This window comes from Saimiri boliviensis, chromosome 15 (genome assembly GCF_048565385.1).
Source record: "Saimiri boliviensis isolate mSaiBol1 chromosome 15, mSaiBol1.pri, whole genome shotgun sequence".
Classification (NCBI taxonomy): domain Eukaryota; kingdom Metazoa; phylum Chordata; class Mammalia; order Primates; family Cebidae; genus Saimiri; species Saimiri boliviensis.
This window is the reverse complement of record NC_133463.1, coordinates 52,329,215-52,353,014: the sequence shown is the minus strand read 5'-3', so window position 1 is coordinate 52,353,014 and position 23,800 is coordinate 52,329,215. Positions and strand designations below refer to the sequence as shown.

At 38.3% G+C, this 23,800-nt stretch overlaps 1 protein-coding gene across 7 annotated transcripts in view; it reads left to right on the top strand.

Moving 5' to 3' along the window:
- Positions 1 to 16,595, top strand: part of RRM2B (ribonucleotide reductase regulatory TP53 inducible subunit M2B) — a 36,226-nt gene extending 19,631 nt beyond the window's left edge. For all 7 annotated transcript variants that reach the window (XM_074386993.1, XM_003940677.3, XM_010351411.3 and 4 more), the window contains 4 exons: positions 2,913 to 3,046; positions 6,760 to 6,864; positions 8,025 to 8,138; positions 12,550 to 16,595. In XM_074386993.1, coding sequence (XP_074243094.1) covers positions 2,913 to 3,046; positions 6,760 to 6,864; positions 8,025 to 8,138; positions 12,550 to 12,702 — 506 coding nt within the window. In that variant the 3' untranslated portion in view covers positions 12,703 to 16,595. The remainder of the gene's footprint in view (positions 1 to 2,912; positions 3,047 to 6,759; positions 6,865 to 8,024; positions 8,139 to 12,549) is intronic.
- Positions 16,596 to 23,800: the final 7,205 nt, after the last annotated feature.

The following is a 23,800-nucleotide window of genomic DNA, read 5'->3' as shown; positions in this document are numbered from 1 at the left end:
CATTGGTGGCTCTCCTTTTTGGGAGTGGAGCTAAAAGACAATAACCTGGAAATACATATCGCCTTGTTTTGCCGCACACTGCTACTTTCCTTTAACCAGCTGAGGACGTGCTGTTTTATGAACTGATTGGGCCACCTGCACCGTTGGTAGCTGTAAGTTGACAAAGGGCAGCTTTTTCATCTGGCTCAGGGTTTTGCCTAACATTTTTGGTGACCTTCGTGCTTTTTGTGCTAAGATCCAGCATAGCAACTATTTTTTCCTTATATCCAGACTCTTACAAGCCTTTATTTTGAGCTAAAAAGAAACTAAGAATATTTTTTAAAACATCATTAGTTTGTCTGAAAGTTTACATTATAAGAATATTCAATTCCTACGGAGCTAAAATTTTCCTAATTATATATCTGCATAGTTTTTTTTAAAAAAATTGAGATATCCTGTTTAATTTTTTTTTTTAAACAGAGTCTTGCTCTGTCCCCCAGACTTTAGTACAGTGGTACAGTTTCAGGTCACTGCAACTTCCATCTCCCAGGTTCAAGTGATTCTCCTGCCTTAGCCTTCTGAGTAGCTGGCATTATAGGCCCCTACCACTATGCCTGGCTAATTTTTGTATTTTTAGTGGAGATGGAGTTTTCTATCTTGGTCAAGCTGGTCTTGAACTCTTCACCTCATGATCCACCCACCCCGGCCTTCCAAAGTGCTGGGATTATGGGCATGAGCCACTGCACCTGGCCCATCCTGTTTAATTTTTAAAATATCTTGAAAGAACTTTAAAACATATGTAGATTAAGTCTTAATATATGTAATGAAATTTCGTTTCAAGCCCAAAGAAGTATTAGTCACACAGTCTTAGTACATTGCCATTATAGAGGTCAGCTGTATCTTAAAAATACATGCTACTTTCCCCTCTTTAAAATGAATCTTAAGGTCTTTACATTCACTGTAGTTTTTAGAAAAAATGTTCTGGAAGCCTCTTTTTACTTCATTTATGTTCTCAAAAAATTGTAAAATGTACCATTTATAATACTTTAATCTCCAAAAAAGAATAACCTTCTATAACTATGTTACTATTTTCATTCTTTAGTATTCACATGAATGTGTAGAATGGTTGCAATACCAATTTTCCACTATGCGTAGTGATTTGCACCTGTAATCCCAACTTCTTGTGAGGCTGAGATGAGGATGGCTTGAGCCAGGAGTTCAAACCAGCCAGAGCAACGTAGAGAGACCTTAGCTCTAAAAAAGTAAAAAAATTAGTCAGGCATGGTGATACACACCTATAGTCCCAGTTATGTCAGAGGCTGAGATGGGAGCATTGTTTGAGCCCAAGAGTTTGAGACTGTTTGAACCATTAATGCACCACTGCACTACAGCCCGGGTGACAAGAGTAAGACTGTCTCTAATAAAAATATAAATATCAATTTTTCTTTTATTCACATACTTGTATTTGTGTTTAATTATAGTCTACTTCCCTTACAGATAATTGTCCATATGATGTTACCTTAATGCCAATGAAAAATGTATCAATAACTATCAGTTATCCTAATAGTAAGATAAAAGATACAGTAAGTTTTATGTTAAACTAATGACAAGTCTCTATCTTAAGAATAGTGATGAAGATGATGACGACGATGATGACAACGATTTTTGAGATAGGGGCTCCTCTGTCGCCAGGTGGAGTGCAGTGGTGTGATCATAGTGCACTGCAGCCTTGACCTCCTGGGCTCAAGCATTTCTCCCACATCAGCCTCCCAGGTAGCTGTGACTACAGGTGTGCACCACCACACCCGGCTAATTTTTAAATTTTTTGTAGAGAAGCGGGGTTTGCTGTGTTGCCCAGGCTGGTCTCTAAGTCCTGCATTCAAGTGATCCTCCTACCTCGGCCTACCAAAGTGCTGTTATTACAGATGTGAGCCAGTGCAGTGCTTGACCTAGAATGGATTTTAATGACTTCTATCATCTGGTACTTACATAGGTTCCATTGAGTCAGTTTAGGACTTGTTTATTGACTTCTTTGTGTTTGGTCCTGTGACATGTACTGAGATATAAACTGTGATGTCATCTATAAAAAAGGTTTGTAATGTACTCAAGCACTCAGCTGCCTTTATGTCACAGTTTTATAGACCAAACTTTTCTTCTTAGACATACATAATACTTTTCTCAAGCATATGCAGTGTGGTGACATAAGCACCTTGTGAATGACCTTTTGGGTTAGACCTCTGATCATCCTGGTAATGTTACAGTTAGGATGCCACTGTAGACAATTTATTAACAGGAGATGGACCTCTACAAAGTCCTTGCTTAACCTTTAAAATTGCCCTTTTATATTTAGCAGAAAACAGTATTTTTGCTTATGTTATGGGGACTTTTTATCTAACAGATATATTTATTATCCTCAGTTGGGTTTATCTTTTTTCAATTGCAAATGCATGCCAATTGTTTTTGAAATGTCTACAGATAGTCTCTAAGATACCATAGGTTTCTAAAAATATAAACTTAAGCAACCTTTCCTCCTTTCAGAGGAAGCCATTTGTCATAAAGTCTACCTTCTCTTCTCCAGTGTACACACACATATGTATACATACTGCACACATATGCATGTACCTGCACTCACAGTCATGTGTGGTGCACATGTAAATCACGTCTTGTTTTGAGTATGGAAGGCCATTCTTTGTCCAGACACCAAGACCTATAGAAGTTCATTGTCTGACAGAGGATTTGAAGGAGGCATACCTTTCTGCTCCAGTAGGTGGAGGTGGCACATTTTCTCCTATGGAGATCTTTGGCTATGCTACTAACTTGTGTATTTTGTTTCTTTGCAAAACAGTTGTGGTGTTTATTGTTTATATATATGTGTGTGCAAATGTTTGCAGTATGTGATATTTCAAAAACTGAAACTATTTTACGTCTCCCAGGGGAAAGAGTGGTGGCCTTCGCTGCTGTAGAAGGAGTTTTCTTCTCAGGATCTTTTGCTGCTATATTCTGGCTAAAGAAGAGAGGTCTTATGCCAGGACTCACTTTTTCCAATGAACTTATCAGCAGAGATGAAGTAAGGAATGGAATGTTTTTCTAGTTATATTTGTATTCATATTTGATGTTCATCTATTTTTCTTTCCTTTCTTTCTTTCTTTTTATTTGAGACAGGATCTCACTGTGTCACCCAGGCTGGAGTACAGTGGCACTATCATGGCTCACTGCCACCTTGAGTTCCCTGGGCTCAAGCACTCCTCCCCTCAGCTTCCTGTGTTGCTGGGACTACAGGCATACTCCAGTATAACTGGCCTAATTTTTTTTTTTTTTTTCTGAGACGGAGTCTATCTGGTTCTGTTGCCCAGGCTGGAGTGCAGTGGCGTGACTTTGGCTCACTGCAACCTCCAACTTTTGGTTCAAGCAATTCTCCTGCCTCAGCCTCCTGAGTAGCTGGGACGACAGATGCGTGCCACCACACCTGGCTAGTTTTTTATATTTTTAGTAGAGATGGAGTTTCACCGTGTTAGCCAGGATGGGCTCGATCTCCTAACCTCATGATCTCGGCCTCCCAAAGTGCTGGGATTACAGGTGTGAGCCACTGTACCCGGCCTACCTGGACTAATTTTAGGGTTTTTTTTTTGTTTTTTTTGTTTTTTGTTTTAGACATGAGGTTTCACCATGTTGCTCAGGCTGGTCCTGAACTACTGGGCTCAAGTGATTTGCCTGCCTCAGCCTCCCAAAGTGCAGGGATTACAGACATGAACCACTGTGCCCCTCCCATTTATTTTTCTTTCTCCTGAAAAATGCTGTGGTGACACATGTATTGTGGTAATTAAAATAGGTAGTCACGTCTTCCTGCTTTTAAGACACTGCATTTTCCTCCGATGTCTCTTAATATTTTTCCTTAGTCTCCTGGTCATTCTTAATATCAGTATCCTCCTAGGTTACCACTGTGGCCTGTACATGCCCTCCTGGCTGATCTTATTTACTGCCATGGAATCAGCTACCATCTAAATGCTCGTAACTCCCAAAACTTTCCCTTTGTCCCAGATATTCTTTCCTAAGTTCCAAACCAATGTATGCTAGTACATGTTAGATATTTTCCCCTTGAAGTTCCCTCAGGCATCTCAAACCTATTCTTTCAGAAATCAAACTCATCATCTTCCTCCAAAAATTTGTTGTTCTTTCTGTTTTCCCTGTTTCACTGAGTGTCTTTACCCTTCTTTCCAGTTAACTAATTTGAAATCTAGGAATCATTTTAGATTGCTTCTTTTCTTTTTCAGCCACATCCAATCCGCAACTAAACCTGGTCTCCCTCTGCCTGCTATACCCTTTCCATGTTTCTTACCACCTTTTTTTTTTTTTAAAGCTTTTTTGGATTACGTTCTCAGAAGAGACATCCCAGAACTTTCCTGATCAATTAGGTAGAAGTGTCCACTCTTTCCTTTATGTATCCATTTGAAACCTGAACTGTCTGTGTCTTAGAGTCCACAGCATGTATTGTACTTCTTATTTCTCTCCTCTGCTAGAACTTAAGCTCCTTAGTGCAGGTACCTTGTCTTATTTCTTTCAATTCTTAGTGCTTTTGGCTATTTTAGCCATTCAGTTTACATTTATTGCCTATGCTAATCCTTAACTTCTCTGAACCTTGGTTTCTTCAACTATATAATTTAACCGTTTTGTTAGAATGCAATGAAATAGTGTATATGAAAGTATTTTTTAAATGCCATAAAAGCTTCATATAATTACTTTTTGCTTTGTCATGTCTTTAAATTTCTAATAACTTTTATTAGAAATGTCATATAGAATTATTATAGAGAATTGAGAGAATAAAAAATTAATCTCAACACACAGAACCACATTTACTGTTTTGTTAAAATCTTTCTCGACTTTTTTCTATATTTAATTCTATTTAGATATATAAACATTTTAATCATTCATGTTTTTAGGAGTTGACATGTTCTTTTTCTACTTGGCAAAATACTGCAATCATTTTTCTATGACACTAGCATCTTTTGAAAATAATAGTTTTGTTAAATATATAATATTCTAATGAATGAATCGTTTATTTGACGACCCTGTCTCACTGTAGCTTTGACCTCCTGGGCTCAAGTAGTCCTCCCACCTCAGCCTCCTAAGTAGCTGAACTACATGTGTTTAATTAAGCACCACATCCAGCTAATTTAAAAAAAAGTTTTTTGTAGACACAGGGTCTCACTGTGTTGCTCAGGCTGGTCTGGAACTCCTGGGCCCAAGTGATTTGCCCACCTTGTCCTCCCAAAGTGCCGGGATTACAGGCATGATCTCCTGTGCCCAGCATTCCAGATTAACTTTTGAATTAAAAACAATTCCATTTAGGCAATTGACCTCCATGCCCACTTGGGACTCTTCCAAGCGTACTTTACTTTCTTTTCTCCTCTAAAGCCTTTTAAAATAAATTACACACACACACATTCATTCATTCTCTCCCTCCCTTCTCTACCCTCCTCGGGATTTTGATTGGTATTGCTTTCTGTAATAGATTGCCTGTCACTTTTAATCAACACGTTAACAGCTTTCAGCCTTGATGGTAATTTCTTCTTTCTTCCTCTTGTTTTTTTTGAAGCAGGGTCTCACCGTCCCCCAGGCTAGAGTCCAGTGGCGTGATCTCTGCCCACTGCAGCCTTGACTTCCCAGTTTCAAGTGATCTTCCTGCCTCAGCCTCCTGAGTAGCTTGGACTACAGGCATGTGCCACCATGCCCAGCTAATTTTTGTATTTTTTGTAGAGATGGGGTTTTGCCACTTTGCCCAGGTTGGTCTCGAATTTCTGAGCTCAAGGAATCTGCCGACCTCGGCCTCCCAAAGGGCTGTACTACAGACATGAGCCACCACGCCTGGCCTGGGAATTCCATCTTTATATCTGACCTCTCTCTTTTTTTATTTTGAATTTTTTAAATTTTCTTTTTCTTGATATTCAGCTCTATACTATCAATTTTGTGTTTTGGAGTCCTGATTATTGTAGGTTGACTCTCCTTGGCCTATTCTTCAGTTACTTAACATTCTGTACTATTTATTGTATTTGTATAACCATACTCGGGTTTTTCACAAGTTTATTTTCATTTTTGGTTGAGTTATCTGTAAGATTCTGTCTGTTTTATACGGTGATATTCATCATTGTTCAGTTTCCATTTTCTTATTTATGTATTGGTTTTTTGTTTTTTTTCTTTTTGTAGAGACTGGGTTTTGCCCTGTTGCCCAGGCTGGTCTTGAACTCCTGGACTCAAGCAATCTGCCCACCTTGACCTCCCAAAGTGCTGAGATTACAAGCATGAGCCATTAAGCACCACCTTAGTTTCCATTTTCATTGCAACTGGATTCATTTTTATGAGTCTTTCTTATTTAATTATAAATGTTGTATTTTTGAAATCTGAGTTTCATCTATTATTTAAATACTGCTTTTTAAATCATTCCTTAATTATTTCTAAAATTTAAAAAATGAATTTTCATTTCAGGCTTTCTTATTTTCCTTTCCAAAATGCTTTTATTTGCAGATTTTGTTCATTCATAAATTAATTTTTCTATAATGTTGATGAATTAAGATTTGCTGCCATTGAAAATTTTATTATAGATTCTTGTATTGACATTTAATGAGATTTGAAGGAAGGAAGTTCCTAGTCCTATTAACCCCTCTTCCATTTCCCAGAAGTTCTGTGTTATATCCCTAGAACCACGTTATACGATGCTTGACCCATCATTGTGTGCAAGTAGCTGATTAAAAGTTATTTGGCAATGACATTTTTCTTCTCTTTTAGGGACTTCACTGTGATTTTGCTTGCCTGATGTTTCAGTACTTAGTAAATAAACCTTCAGAAGAAAGGGTCAGGGAGATCATTGTTGATGCTGTCAAAATTGAGCAGGTAAACAAGGAAGTTTGTGTAATTAGCACATCTCTCTTTCTCTGATGTTCATACCGCTATTATATTGACTCATATGAAATTGTCATTTTGTAGATCAACAAAAATACCAGCAATTTTATATGGTCAGTCTGACAATACCAATACATGATATATTACAATTATTATGTCAGTTTATAATTTTCTTTATTAAGTCAGTCTTTATTATATATTAAGGTTTTGTGTATATTAAAACCTGTTTCAGGGCTACTTTTCTGTCTTACTGCTCTCTGTCAAATTTTATGCCATAACCAGCTAATTATAGTAGCTTTGTATTTTTATATTTTTAGTGACTGGAGAACAGTGATGATTTTTTATTTGTTTTGTATTTTTAATAACATAGCTAGGTACCTAGCCTGAATCATACATAAATTTTTATAGAATGAATAAGTAAGTTAATGAATGGTAACAATTAAGTTAGAGTATGTAAAGATTTCTTACTAGAAAGAGCTAGATGCTCTACTTAGGATGTGTTTTTATCATTCTAAAATTACTTTTTTTTTTTTTAACACCGTGTAGTTTAACAGGCATAGTTTGTATACTGGAAGAGGAAAAAGGCATAACAGGCACTTTGGTATCTTTAATAATTTTGCCAACTAAATCCAAGTGGTTATTTTTATTTTTCCTCTATAAACACTTTACCAATATAGTCTTTCAGTATGGTTGGAATTCATTTTGTCTCACAACCCCCAAATCTGCTTCTATCTTTTTTCTCATTTTGTTAATTGAGTTTTTCTCTTTTCTAGCTCCCTTCCATAGTTATGCTCTTCATTATGATCATCTTTCAATCTTTTTCTAGATATTTTAGAACAAAGTATCTCCCTTTTTCTATTAAGAAACGATACCAATCCAAGTCTCATATCTGCTACTTTAAGAAATCCAGTAGTTTGGTAGTTCGTTTCCATTTATTTTGGCTCTTCGAAAACATGAAAAACTGTGAATAGTAATACTTCAAACATTTTTAAACATATGGACATTATTTGCCACATTGAAAGAATTTATCCTAGTATATTTTCCTTGGACAAAATCAGTGTCTTAGAAATAAAACGAAAGTCGTCTTTGTATTTGGAAAATGTATATTTATTGTTTTGTTTGTACTTTATTCTGTTTTTGTTTTCATCCAGGAGTTTTTAACAGAAGCCTTGCCAGTTGGCCTCATTGGAATGAATTGCATCTTGATGAAGCAGTACATTGAGTTTGTAGCTGACAGATTACTTGTGGAACTTGGATTTTCAAAGGTAAGGTGTTTAAAAATGTATTACTACTAGTTAAAATATTATAGGAAGGCAAGGACCCTAAAATATATTTTACTGAAAGCATTTGCAGCATACTATTCTATTTTTAAAATGTTCATGACAGAGACTTGTTTCATATTAACAAGGTTTTGCAAAATCCTTTGAAATTTAAAATTAATAACAGAAGCAGGAGGCTGAAAAATATAACTAATAAGCTCAATAAATTGTTTTTTAATAATCACAGCTATGTATTTAATAAAATTATTTTCAAGGAATTAGATTTAATATCCATATATATATTCACCCTCATATAAATTCTCACGTGTCTATATTGTAGTTTGGGAGTTAATACTTTTAAATAGGGAATAATTATTAAGAAGACATTAACTGTCATAATGTAACCTTTTGAACAGAATTATCCAAGTTATTTTTGTCATTTAACAAAGATAATGTACCAGAATTTTATCACAACATATGGTTTTTCTATTACTTAAGACATGGAGCCTGCAGCCACACTATCTGGGTTTGAATCCTGGGTTCCACCACTTTCTAGCTATATGACTGACCTTTGGCAAGTTACTTAACCTCTATCTGAATTTCTTCACCTATATAATAATATTTACTATTTACTACAAAGGATTGTTGATGAGTTGATACACCAAAAGCAGTTAAAATAATATTAGACACATAGCAAATTCACACTAGATGATCACTTTATACTTACGTGAAACACAGAAATTCACTATGTACTATACTATGGTAATTAGAAATTACAGATTTTGATTTCTTGTCATGAAAATGTAAGTTTAAATTGTCCTTAATGAGAATCCTTAGGAAATCTATGATGCTGTGGTAAATCTTTACTTATCTTGCTAATGTTGTGTTAGCAGATATAACAGAATTGTATTCTGATAACCACCCAAGTACTTAATGAGTCAGGTGTGGTGAAGGTTTTTTTGGTAAGATAAACTACATTTTAATGTTTGAGTTGAAAGATCCTCTTTGTGTTTACTAATTAATGAGAAATAATTTAAGTATAACTATATTAATATATCTTAAACTTATAAACTATGTATATTAAAAGAAATTGTGCTTACTCATAACTTTTACCAATATGTTTGTTATTAGAATTTAATTTGCTTATTTAAGTGAATTCATTATTCTTTTTAAACCCATTACCATATCCTCACATCCAAACATTTATGTTCTTTGGTGTATTAGAAAACCACTGACCCTTGGGTCTAATTTTCCTTTTGGGAACTAGCTAACTGGAGGTATGTAAAACGTGCTGCCTCCTGCAGAAGAAGATCTAATTACAATGTAAAACCTTGTTTTTCCACAGGCTTCAAAATATCTGAGTACATTCTAAAAAGCAGAAATGATAGAGGCCTTAAATTTTTAATGCAATAAAAGTAGAAATTGATTTAAAAATTGCCAAAAGGCTTCATCTACTTAGAGATTAAAAATATATCCTTTAGGCCAGGCACGGTGACTCATACCTGTAATTCCAGAACTTTGGGAGGCTGAAGTGGAAGAGTCTAGGAGTTTGAGACAAGCCTGGGCAACATGGCAAAACCCTATTTCTACAAAAAATTAGCTGGGCATGGTGGCATGCCGATAGTCCCAGTTACTTGGGAGGCTGAGCTGGGAGGATCACTTGAGCCCGGGAGGCAGAGGTTGCAGTGAGCTGAGATTGTGCCACAGCACTCCAACCTGGGCAACAGAGTAGAGACCCTTTCTTTATCTCTCTCTCTCTCTCTCTCTCTCTCTCTCTCTCTCTCTCTCTCTCTCTCCTCTCTCTCTCTCTCTCTTTCTCTCTCTCTCTCTCTATAGATATAGATAGATAGATAGATAGATAGATGGATGGATGGATGGATAGATCTCCCTACCTTGTGATCTGCCCACCTCGGCCTCCCAAAGTGCTGGGATTACAGGCGTGAGCCACTGCACACGGCCTAGAGTACTTCTGTGTGTCAAAAACAAGCCACTTGGCCAGGCATTGTGGCTGACACCTGTAATCCCAGCACTTTGGGAGGCTGAGGTTGGTGGATCACCTGAGGTCAGGAATTTGAGACCAGTCTGGTCAACATGGTAAAACCTTGTCTCTACTAAAAATACAAAAATTGGCTTTTGTGTGTGTGTGTGTGGTGGCAGGTGTCTGTAATCCCAGCTACTTGGGAGGCTGAAGCAAGAGAATCACTTGCACCCAGGAGGCGGAGGTTGGAATGAGCCGAGATTGTGCCATCGCACTCCAGCCTGGGCAACAAAAGTGAAACTTCATCTCAAAAAAAACACAAGCCACTTAATTTAGTTTGGTCTTGGTTAGCTTGTCCATGCCGTGAATGGCTTAGATCCAATTTTTTGAAAAGTCCTCAGTTCTAAAATCCAGTGAGTCTATGGCTATTGGTTCAGTGTCTTTCACTGTATCTTGCTGTGTATTACAGATCCAATTTTACCTCACTTTTACACACAATTTCTGATGGGGAATTTCACAGAATTTCATTCAGCCACACACAGCATATGAGATTTTTTTTAAAAAAAGATATATAGATATTTAAAGCTTTATTTAAAGATGTAAATCACATAGCATGCAATTCACCCATTTAAAATGTACAATTCAGTAGTTCTTAGTGTAGTCACAGAGTTGTGCAACCATCATAACAACCTATTTTAGAACATTTTTATCACCCCGAAAAGAAACTCTGTCCCTATTAGCAGTCACTCACTCCCCTTTCCTCCCCTTAACCACCTTGCCTTAGGCAATTGCTAATCTGATTTTTGTGTCTACAGATTTGCCTATTTTGTATATTCTGTTTCATGCAAATGGAATCATATAGTATTTGGCCTTTTGTGGTTCTCTTCTTTCCTTAGTGTAACGTTTTCATGCTGTATTCATGTTGTAGCATGTATCAGTGCTTTATTCCTTTATACGATCAAATAATATTCCACTGTATGTATATATCAACTGTTATTTATCCATTCAGTGGGCATTTAGGTTGTTTCCACTTTTGAGCTATTGTGAATGATGCTACTGTGAGCGTTCATGTACAGATTTTTGTGTGGACACGTTTTCATTTCTCTTGAGTATATAACTAGGAGTGAAATTGCTGTGTCATATGGTAACTCCATGTTTAATCGTTAGAAGAACTACCAAACTGTTTTCTAAACCAGCTGCACAATTTTAAATTCCCACCGATGTATGAGGGTTCCAATTTCTCCACATCCTCACCAACACTTACTAGCTCTTTTTTAAAAAATTATAGCCATTCAAGTAGGTGTGAAGTGGTATCTCATTGTGATCCTGATTTGCATGTCTCTAATGGATAATGATGTTGAACATCTTTTCATTTTGTATATTTTTTTAAAAGAAGTATCAGTTTGTCTATTTAAACACTGCCCATATTTAAAATCGAGTTACTTAAATATATGTTTATCTGTGGTATTCATATTTTTGCTGGGATACTCCTAAATTGAGAAATCTTCTTTTGCTACACCTTGTGGTTCACTGAAATATCCCACAGCTGGATCCCCAAGTCTGCTTCTTGACATTTTTTTTTTTGGAAATGGAGTCTTGCTCTGTTGCCCAATCTGCAGTACAATGGTACAACCTTGGCTCACTGCAGCCTCCACCTCTCAGGTTCAAGCAGTTCTCCTGCCTCAGCCTCCTAAGTAGCTTGGATTACAAGCACCTGCCACCATGCCCAGCTAATGTATGTATTTTTAGTAGAGATGGGATTTCACCATGTTGGACAGGCCAGTCTCGAACTCCTGGGGTGATCCACCCACCTGGTCCTCTCAAAGTGCTGGGATTACAGGCATGAGCCACTGCGCCCAGCTTTGCTTCTTGAATTCTGGAGCAGTAAAAAGCTTCTTGTCAGCATAGGCCCCCTTTTTATTTGGAGACATCCAGTCACTATGAATAACATTTATTCTGTCTTCCCTGATCATGGTCCCTTAATGTCAATTTGTGATGATCTGTTCTCTTATGAACTAAGAAGCATATTTAGAACCACAGTAGATTGTTGCTAATTTAACATTTTGTAGTATCATGTATGCATGATTATCTATTAGTAGTACTTATTAAAAAATGCTCATAGTTTCTATGGTATATTGGCTATATCAGGCTGCAAGAACATTTCAACTGGTTAGTATTAAATATTTTATTTCCTGAAATAGTTGTTTTTCTATTTGTTAGAATACCAGAGATGCTAGTATAGGAGGTTAGTAGTTGATGTTGGTCATCTTAAAATTTGTCACCCTTGAGTGCCTCCCAAGTCTTACGGGAGTGATGTGATCTTAAAGCTGACTAGACAGGTTTCGAGAAAGCTGACCTCTGTTTTTGTCATCTTTGCTCTTCTTGTGGGATGTAATTTGATCTCTTCAGAATGTCTAATAACATTTCTTTCCTTTTCAGTTTTTTCAGGCAGAAAATCCTTTTGATTTTATGGAAAACATTTCTCTAGAAGGAAAAACAAATTTCTTTGAGAAACGAGTTTCAGAGTATCAGCGCTTTGCAGTTATGGCAGAAACCACAGACAACGTCTTCACCTTGGATGCAGATTTTTAAAAACCTCTCATATTAAAATTCTATAAACTTGTCATTGATAAAAGTAGTCTACTTTCCTCTGCTTTAAAAAAAAAACTTAAAAGTATATTCTTTAAAGAACTGGGGATTTGCTCTAAAGGAAATCCAAAACCTGTTCCAAACAGTTTGCATTTATATAAATTTCCTATTTAACAAGAATGTGATCTAAACGCTTTTGTCTTGTCACTGAAATATAAGATGGCATTATGTAGTTAAGAGCACGGTTGAGGGGCCAGACATGAGTTTAAGGTTCTGTCGTTAACTCCACTGTGTGATCCTTGGCAGGTCAGTTAATCTTGGTAAACCTCAGTGTCCTTGTTTTTAAAATGGGAGTAATAGTGGGTCCTAAATTCTGGATATGAGGATTAGGATGCAAAAGTAAATGCTTAACCAAACACTACTGCTGTTACACCACTACTGATTATCATGTTGTGGATAATATTAATTGCAGTGATGTTGTAATAAAATACTCTCATTTCCTTAAAGTAATTGTGATTCTAGGTCCTAGGATCTAGAATTAGATCTTTGTATTTTTAATGCTTAAGGGAAAGAATATAAGTATCTCCTTAAAAAGAACATAATTCTCATTAACACAAGAATAAGTTATTTGAATTCCTCAGGATGTAGTAAAGAAAATTTAGTTCTTAGTTGCTTTGGGATGACTACTTATGGAGTGGAAACCAGGAGGTTATCCTGGTAGTTGACTTTGTAAGCAAAATGATTCTTCTTCAGAAATTAAAAATATAACTATTGCCAGATTTAGCCCTGGAATGTTCAGAATCAGGTTAGAGTAGCATGTTCCAAAGAATATTTTAGGAGCTGTTAGCCCCTTTAGATATTTTGTGGGGAAAAACGGGATTCTGTGGTCAGATGAGTTTGGGAAATGCTGAACACTTCATTCTTTTGAGCAAGTACAGTCATTACATCAAAGACTGAGCAATTCAGTGGCACATAAATTTATCTCACCCTGCATATCCCCAGCATACTTAACACAGATGTTTTTCACCTGTTAACATCTCATCCAGCTAGTGTTCCTCAGAACAAAGGTTGGAAAAAGCTAGCCTAGAACCATTTATATGTAGAGGAAGGGCTTATGGACTAAGAAAGGGAGAGCACACGGTAGGGATTATTGATTCGTTTCAAATTTATGCCAGGCTGAATAGTGTACCAGCAATTGACTTTGGCTATGCTCCTTTATGCTTTTAAAACTCTTTTGAGCTGTTATAAGAGATAGTTTTATTTTGTTTTTTTGTTTGTTTGTTTATTTGAGATGGAGTCTTGCTCTGTCACCAGGCTGGAGTGCAGTGGCGCGATCTCTGCTCACTGCACCCTTCACCTCCTGGGTTCAAGTAATTCTGCCTCAGCCTCCCAAGTAGCTGGAAGTACAGGCACCTACCACTATGCCCAGCTAATTTTTGTATTTTTAGTAGAGAAAGGGTTTCACCATGTTGGCCAGGATGGTCTGAATCTCTCAACCTTGTGATCCACCCACCTTGGCCTCGCAGCACTTGGGATTATAGGTGTGAGCCACCATGCCCAGCCAAGAGATAGTTCTTTTAATGTGACTATGCTACATGAAAGCCAATGGTGAGGGAAATGGAGGACACTCTAGAAGAGACTGAGGAAAGGCCAGGAACGAAGGTTTTTGAGAAGTCTGCCCCTATTTATTTTCAGTAAGTATCAAGAGGTAGCTTGAGTCTAGTTAGAGTTAAACCTATCTTTGGATGATGAAGTGTTGATACTGAAATACTGGATTTTTAATATATTAGTTTATGATTTGGTATTTTGTATACCCCTTCAGGTAGGTGTTTCCCGCTCCCAACAAACTACTTTATACAATTCTGGATGCTAAAACTTAAGAGATTTTCTCTTTGCATGAATTTTGGCTCCATTCTTTCCACAACAATCTAATCAAAACTGAGAGTTCTCAAGTGAATGCAAAAGGAGCAGGCCATAACTTTATTCGTTAGAGAGACTGTCAGAAACTTGAGCTCTTTTGGCCCATGATAATACCATTTATTTTTGCGTTGCTTCACAGTTTGCCAAGTGTTTTTACATCATCTCATTTGGTCTCAAAACAGCTTGACAGAGCAACTGTTATTGAAATATTACAGATGGAAAGAATGAGGCTCAAGGAAGTTAAATGACTTGGCCAAGATCTGCTTATCGTCACTGTCTGTACAGTGTTTTCTTTAGAGGTGGTAATGTCTTATATTTAGTCCTTTGTCATCTATGTTGATTTACTTTTGTGTATTTCCTCATTCATTGAATGTGCTTTAAATATATAAGTTAAAGTATCAAAATATAGAGAAATATTTGAACTATATTCAGGTAATATGTTTAAAGATATTTATATATTACCATACAAAAACTAAACATTTAAAACTAATAATATATATAACACCAGAATGAAAGAAAAAAGTTGTACAATATATATTCCTTTGTTTTGAATCCAAATCTTTTTCATAGGTAATGAAAAATGCCTTAATGTGAACCTTATTTATAATAGTAGTAAACCTAACTGGATTTGGATGAAGAAGTCTTTATACTGAAATACTGGATTTTTAATGCACTGGTTTATTATTTGGTATTCTATATCCTTTTCCAGGCCTCCAGGTTGCACATTTATTTATTATGTTCAATATTTTGGTTCTTAGTTTTTAAAGAATCAAGAAGATGTGGAATCTTTTTAAAATATTATGTTGCAGGTAAAGAAAAAAATTGAGTGTGTTATTGTGTTTACAACTGTTTTCTCTTTCTTACAGCACTTGTATTTAAATCATTGCTCTAATAGTTAAAGTTAAATTCATTATTTAGGAATCTAAAAACTTGTAGTTCTATGATAGATTGCATTTATTTAAAATGTTTCATTGTAGCACATAGAAATATGGCCAGGAAGGACTTGAGAAGATAGTCTGATCCATTGCTTTTAGACAGGACTGGGTTTTGCTGTCCAATTTTATACAATAATAGTTTTTCTTACAATGTAAGCTGGCCGCAGTCTTGTCTTGATATTAATATATGAAATTTTTACAGTCGTCTCATTGTCTCATTTAGGTACATCCAGATTTTTCTGCTTTTTTTGTTGCCATTTTTGTGCATGAACAAAGTGATTATTGACAAAATGTAGCTGTTTGCATATTTAAAAATAAATCATTTTGTATTTTACACTTAAATATGCTAACATTACTGTCATAGAATTCCCAAATTTCATTTGTGGATATTAAGCTAAGGGCTAATGTCAGGAGCTGATTTTTAATGATAAAGCTGCAGATGTGCTAAACGAAAGGCAAATTAGTCCTACAATTAGGTATTATTAAACAAAGTTTTTTTACGAAGTTGAGTGGATTGATAGTGGACTTGGGAAAATCATCTTCAGCAGAATCTGGATGAGTGGCACAGAATTCTAATCTCTTTGTTTCCCACCGTTTCCCTTTAAGTGGTCTGCTCCTTTGTAAACAGCTAAAGATTTGAAAGAGAATCTAATATTCCTGAGGCATTATGAAGAAAGGATTTAATCCCTTCTACTTGGGGCTTAATCCTGTTAAAGAAAATGTAAGTGAAAATGGAAGGCTGGAGAATGATTGCTTTCTGTACAGTTAAATGAGGTCACAATATTCTTATGTACTTTGTTTTACAACTGTGTTTTCATTTTTTCAAAGGTCTGGTCATTTAACAAAGTTATTTACTATTTACTGTGTACATAGAAAGCTTTATTATGTGTGGTATATCTATTTTTTTTTCTGAAATATGTTATGGTCAATCAAGTCTACCCTGTGTGTTCAGAATTTGTTTTTTTTTTTTTTTCCAAATAAATGAGTTGTTTTCTTATTTTTTTTTGGTTTAGTATGTTGAAATAAACTATTGTAGCTTCATCATTTTGTGTATTTTCTTTTTGAGGAAGATTTCTTTATAAGTGCAAGGGCTACCCTAATAATGGAATGTATGTATTTGCTGTTTTGTGTCTGCAGATAAATACATACTTGTTTTGTTCAATTATCATCCCAACCACAGTTTTTACATTAAAGGAGACCCCCAGTTCTCTCACCTGTCTTTCTCTCCCTATCCATAAGCCTCTCTTCATATCTCTTTGTTTCCAGCTGAGATTCCACAAACCATATTACCAGTTGTAGCACTCATATCAGTATCCTCAATGCTGTTTCTTATCTGCTTTTTACCATGCATAGAAAAATTTAGAAAAATCCCCAAGTCTGTTTTGAATGAAACAACTTAGTTTTTCCAGCATTTGCAACCCAGCAGCCAAATGCTGCCAGAGAAAAAGTCATAGAAGGCAATTGGATTCTCTATGAATTCATGATTACCCTATCTCAGTACTATCTGGTATTCCTACTACAATTTCCTGGTAAAGTTGACCTCCATTGTGCACAATTGCTTTTTCATACCTTCTTCTCTACCTTTACCTCTATTTCACAAAGAGGTGACCATGTCTTTTACTTTGTGGACTTTGCACACATAGAGATATTCTCAGAGTTAGTAGAAAAATTTGACAGTATAGGAGCCCCAAATCTAGAACCTAAGAAGGTGCCAGTAGATATAAATTCCTATATATGATTTCTGCTGTGAAGTCATTACAATCAGGGAGTGATTGAAAATGTCTGGGAGTAACAGCCATTTAATTCTGGGGACTGCTGTTCCCACTCCCACCACGTGGTTCTCCCAGGGCTGCCAGTACTAGTAAGTGCTCCATCTGTCTGGGCACAGGGTTAAGCATGTGATCCAGGCTCAGCCAGGTCCTTACTTAGTTTTTCTAATTGAAACTGAAGAAGGAGAACCACTTTTTTCTAATGACAAAGCCGAGAGAGTCCTAGTTTTAAACTCCTGTGATGCCCAACTGTATTCTTATTCTTTGCATAGTTTCATTTTCAAGGTAATAAATGCCACTTTTGGCCTAAGATAGGTCAAATTATGCTTCTTGATTTGCAGCTGAAAGGATTCTAGTTAAAACAGAAACTGGTCCCTGGAAGAAAAAAAAAAAAAAAAAGGTAATTGGAAATAATGAGGGTATTTATGTGAGCATCAGCCTCAGCAAGAACAGATGGCAATTCAAGTTAGGATAATTCAAAAGAAGTTTGGCAAAAAGTTTAGAAAGTAGGGAATCGTAGGGAATAGTGTAGTACAGGGGGCTACCAATTAATTACAGGGCTGTTACCACCCCTGCATTCAAGGAGTTAAGTTTGAGAGAGCAGTTAAACCAGGGGGAGAGAATTGTGGATAAGATGTGGTCTTAGTTTAGAGGGAGACAGCAAGCCTAAGGCAACTTGGCTGAGAAGGAGCCAGAAAATTCTCTCACTTTCTTCCTCTTGCCTCCTATCTCCTTCAATGGCTCCCCATTAGCCAAAACCAACTAGGAGCAAGAGGGCAAGGGAGCTTGACATTATCCTTTACAGATCAGCCTCCAGGTGCAGGGTGGAGAATGGATCCAGAGGACAAAATGAAAGACATGTCAAAAACAGTGTTAGAAATTATTAGTGATTTCCTCAATTATAAGAAAGAGATGAACTCAGGAAAGAATTGGTGAGTTTGTAGGAAAAACCAGAAGGAAGTTAAAAGACTCCAGAAATCTCCTGCAGGGCTGAAAAAGCAGGCTGATTGTAAACCCCCAAAGTGAGAGTTGGGATTGAGAAAAATTCTTGAGATAAGAATGCAATAAGACAATCTTGGCAAAGGTAAGAAGAGGGATGTGAAAAGGTAATGTAAGCATCTGGAGAAGGTGGGATGATGGAAAGCACAGGTGAAGGGCTTGACCTCAGATACTTCCTCTATTGCATCAGGAGAGAAACGGGAAGGTGGATGGATGGTGATGGGGTATCTCTGTAGTTTAGTAAAGGGACATGATAAACGCTTTGTTTGTTGACTTAATTTCTCTGTGAAAGAGATGATAAGGTCACCTCCTCTGGAAGTAAGAGTAGGGGCAGTGAGGGGAGGTATGAAGAAGCAATTGTGGAGGATGAAGATCACAGTAGATTCAGTTTGCTTTATTGCATAGTTTTTCTCTAGCAACATTTGCTGCTAGGATGCAAATATATAAAAACTGGATTGTTGGTTTCACAATGTAATTTTCCTGGATTTTTCTATGTATGGTAAAATGCAGATGAGGAACAGAGTGAAGGCTATTGATAGGAATGCCACTACTATTAATTATGATAGACTCTGGAATCTTAGCTGGATAGAGAGACATGAAGAGAGGCTCATGGATTTGGAGAAAGTAGATGAGTGAGAAGATTTGGGGTCTTGATTAGGTCTAAGAACTGTGGTGGGGGATGTAGGTGAACAAGTGCTCTGGAAGGGGAGGAGATTGTGGTCAGAATGAGATGCTAGAATTGGTGGTTCAGAACATGGTTACGTGTGGGAGAAGGCAGCTGGGGTTTGATGTTGGAGAAGCAGGTCGGCTCATTGGTAATGAGAACGTCGGGGAGCTGAGAGTCCAGGGTTTTGCATCTTGGGTGGATCTTGAGAGCCAAGGTTTGTTGTTGTTTTTTATTTATTTTTTTTTTTGAGATGGAGTTTTGCTCTTGTTACCCAGGCTGGAGTGCAATGGCGCGATCTCGGCTCACCACAACCTCCGCCTCCTGGGTTCAAGCAATTCTCCTGTCTCAGCCGTCTGAGTAGCTGGGATTACAGGCACGTGCCACCATGCCCAGCTAATTTTTTGTATTTTTAGTAGAGATGGGGTTTCACCATGTTGACTAGGGTGGTCTCGATCTCTCGACCTCGTGATCCACCCGCCTCAGCCTCCCAAAGTGCTGGGATTACAGGCTTGAGCCACCGCACCCAGCATGAGAGCCAAGTTTTAAGTATTCAGTGAAAGAGGTACTGTCAAGAAGACAAGATGAGGAGTAGGAGAGGGAGGTATAGCTGAGTTGTGAGTCTTAAAAGAGCAGGACTGTGGCAAAAGAATGGAGTGTCCATGGTCTGGAGATGTCAGGGGGGATCAAAAAGGACCCCAGCCCAACTTTTCCCACGTACCCAAGAGGTCCATGGGGTGTGAGAAAAGAAAAGCTTTCCTTTCAAAGGTAACATGGGAAGAATTCCCAGGGAAATGCCCTGTTTCAGGTAACATAAGGCCCGCAGAGAGAGGCTCTGACTGACTGATTTTGGAGCAGGGGTTACCAAAGGCTCAGGGCCAGCATTTTGGGAGGGATGGACAAGTGAGGCTGAGTTAGGAATGGGAACATGTACAGCACTGTGGGGACAATTGTGAGGTGACCGTAGATGGCTGGGGGTGGTACTGACTTGTTAAAACTGGCTGAGTTGAGGTACAGTCGGAGGGCAACAAAGATCCACCATGTGAAGGAGAGTTGTCCTGGTTTTATGGGACCTTACTAGGTGACGTGTTTATGGCAGGATAGCACTTACTGTGTATCTGGGCTTTCTGCATCCTGTGCCAACTCTCACAACCACATCTCCTGTTCTCTGATCATTTCTCCAGGTTAGCATGTTTACAGGTCATAGAAAAGAAGGGGTGAGAAGCATCCTCCAGTTGCCTACTCAGTTGTCTGAGTAATGGTCAAAGGCTGTGTTCTTGAGAGTCTCTTATCAATAGTGATAATGTCCAAGTTCTGACAGTAAAGTGCATGCTTCACCGTATCTTTAAAATTTCTCAGTAAACTAATAAATAGGCATACTTTAGAGTTTACAAGCTGATTTTACAGTCATGCCATTGTAATAATTTCATTGGTTCACCAATTTTATGAGAAATGGTTGTCATAATATCACTATTATGATGATAATAATGATATTTGGGACTTGAAGCTCAGAGAAGTTAAGTTCCTTGACCAAAGTCACACAACTAGTGAGTGGTAAAGGCATGACCCCAACCTAGGCATCGTGTTTTAAATCCCATCATCTTTTCACTTGAGTGTACCCAAATTTCTATTCCTACAGCTGGTGGAAGCCAAGACAATTTTTGGCGGGATATGATCCCTTTGACCTACACACACTCCATTGGAGGTTGTCAATTTAGAGCTTCATTTGTCCATCTCAAGGTCATGCTCCATGGCTTGCTGAGAATTGTGTTTGAGCATCACTTCATGACTGGAGTGGCAATAATGTTTGAAGATATCAAGACTGCAAGGGCAGTTGACACTTGTTTGCTAATTACATTTGGAAAATCTTCTTTGAAATTTTTTTTTTTTTTTTTTTTTTTGAGAATGGAGTCTTGCTCTGGTCGCCCAGTCTGGAGTGCAGTAGTGCGATCTTGGCTCACTGATCCCAGCTCTCTGCCTCCCAAGTTCAAGCAATTCTCCTACCTCAACCTACCAATAGCTGGGATTACAGACACACGCCACCAAGCCCAGCTAATTTTTGTGTTTTTAGTAGAGATGGGGTTTCACCATGTTGGCCAGGCTGGTCTCAAACTCCTGACCTCAAGTAATCTGCCCGCCTCAGCCTCCCAAAGTACTGGGGTTACAGGCATGTTTGAAGTAAAAAAGCAACTTAAAAGCATTAAGAAAAGAAATAGTACAGGTGAAACTCACAATGGCATGTCCGGCCAGTGGTTGCATGTGACGAATTTTGGAAACCTGAGAACACATCATGTGGTCTACGGTGTAAAATGTTAGATGCTGCTCAAAGAATTTAGAGGAATTTTCCAAGAAGTCTTGCCCAGAACTCAGGGCAATAAAGTGGTGAAAAATAAAGATATGCTTGCTTCAATTTATTTAAATTCCAGGCTGACATGTTTTGGATTTGTGTCCCCGCCAAAATCTCATGTTGAATTGTAATCCCCACTGTTAGAGGAGGGGCCTGGTGGAAGGTGATTGGATTATAGGGGCAGACGTCCCCCTTGCTGTTCTCGAGATAGTGAGTTCTTGCGAGATCTGATTGAAAGTGTGTAGCACTTCCTGCTTTGCTCTCTTCCTCCTACTCCAGGCTTGTAAGACATGTCTGCTTCCCCTTCACCTTCCACTGTGACTGAAAGCTTCCTGAGGCCTTCCCAGCCATGCTACCTGCACAGCCTGAGGAACTGTGAGTCAATTAAAGCTCTTTTCTTTATAAATTACCCAGTGTCAGGTATTTCTTTTTCTTTTCTTTCCTTTTTTTTTTTTTTTTTTTTTTTGAGATGGAGTCCTGCTCTGTCACCCAGGCTAGAGTGCAGTGGTCTGATTTTGGCTCAATACAACCTCCGCCTTTTGCGTTCAAGCTCAAGTATTTCTTTACAGCAGTACAAGAGCAGACTAATAATACACGGACCATAGGCCGCACCTGTTTCTAATTCCTGCAGTCTGTTGATTTGGTTCTGTTGGAGCCGAAAGTCTCAGAGAACTTGGACTGTGCTTCATACTGTTCTCCAAGAGACAGAGTCTAACTAGCTAAAGGCAACATTCAGATACATCTCTGAGGAAAGAGACTGGTAAAAAATTATTCCAAGCATATCTTTTGTGTGACAAAATTCATCAACTATTCATTTCCAGGGGCTCAGCTTTGTCAATGGGCATCAGAGTTCAACAGACATTTTTTTTCCACCTCCAGATTTTTCCCTGCTCCTGCCTTCTTTCCTGGCTAGTCTGTGTGTGCTCATGGCTCTCTGTATTTATGACTGCTGTGGCACATGGCGTACTGAAATTGTAATTGGACTGCTTTAAAGTAGGGCCATCCTCTTTACATTTTTATTGTCCTATGTGACTTGTAGCTGGTGCTCAGTATTTCTTCAATGAATGAATGGATAAAGTGACAATTATAATTAGTTGAATCAAGAAGTCTTGTGTCGTATAATCATAATAAGCTAGTGGTTAGAAACTACATTTATAGAGCACATGTAACCCAGATTCTTACATGTTATCTCATTTAGTGCTCTTAATCCTATTGGGAAAGTACTTTTTCCTCATTCCCTCCAAAATATTTATTGTCTTCTAAGCACCAGGCACTGTGTTATGTGCTGGAGATAAAACCATGAACAAGATAGGCACAATGTCTGCCCTCAGAGGAGGGTCAACACAGAAACAAGAAAAGGAAATAAAACATTTTTCTCATTTTTGAGATGAGTTTCAGGGAGGTTCTGCTCCTTGTTTAAAGTGATACAGATAGAACCAGACTTCTCTCCCAGTTCTAACTGATACCAAAGCCTATGCTTTCCCCATAATCCCCCAGTCAGCTCTAATGGGCACAGAGTGTCAACCCATCTCACAGGGCTGGAGGCCTGGGATGGAGATGGTGAGAGCTGGTAGTTGCAGGAGTGATCTTGCTCCAGGGGAGAAGCCAGCAGAGGTGAGGGTCAGACACTGCAGCAGCTGGTAAGCAACGCTATTGCAGTCAGTGGGGAATTTAGTGGGCAGAGCTGATGGGATAATTTAGCAAAGCTAATTGCATCTGATTCTCCTAGACGGAGAAATAGCTTTAGCATTTTGTCAGCTGCTACCAATGTAGAACTCAGTCAGTAGCCCCTATGTGCCCAGCATGGGGCGAGGAGAAAGGCAACAGAAGCTGCCATGGCCTTCTGCCTTCCCTGGCGCCAGGAGAAGCAAAAGGCAGGGCAGATGAGGGGACAGGAGAGACACTGTGCTAAGTCCCTTTCCTCACCAGACAGGCCAGAGCCATGACTGGCTGCTCCCCTGGTCCCCAGTCCCCATCTCTGGCCTTGGCCTTCCTGTGGGTAGTACCTGCTTTTGAAAATGACAGAAATGTCTTGCCTGAGGGCTTGTCTCCTGACTTCCTCATGGTGGAGCCCTTGAACCACTGGTTTCTCAGATCAGCGCCTGCTCCTTCATGGAGGGGACTGAGGATGCAGATTTTAAAGAAGATTCTGTTTCCAGAGAAACTTGGTGTCTGGCAAGAGAGATGCCTTTGGACGCAGAAGATATATGTGCTCAGCCCTGGCCCTTTAGTATGGCAAACTCCCAGCAGGAGCCTTTGGAGGAATTCTCCTCCTGGCTGGCTGTACAAAGATGAAAGTCTAGGGGATGGCATCAAGGGGAAGCCCTGCATTTTTGTACCAACTGAAAGAGGAAGAGCTTCTTCCCGTAAAGGGATCCCAAGCAGTTATGAAACAACTGACAAAACCGCACATCTTTTCTAAGTGTCAGGCAGCTTGGACTAGTCACGAATACCTGTGACGTTGATA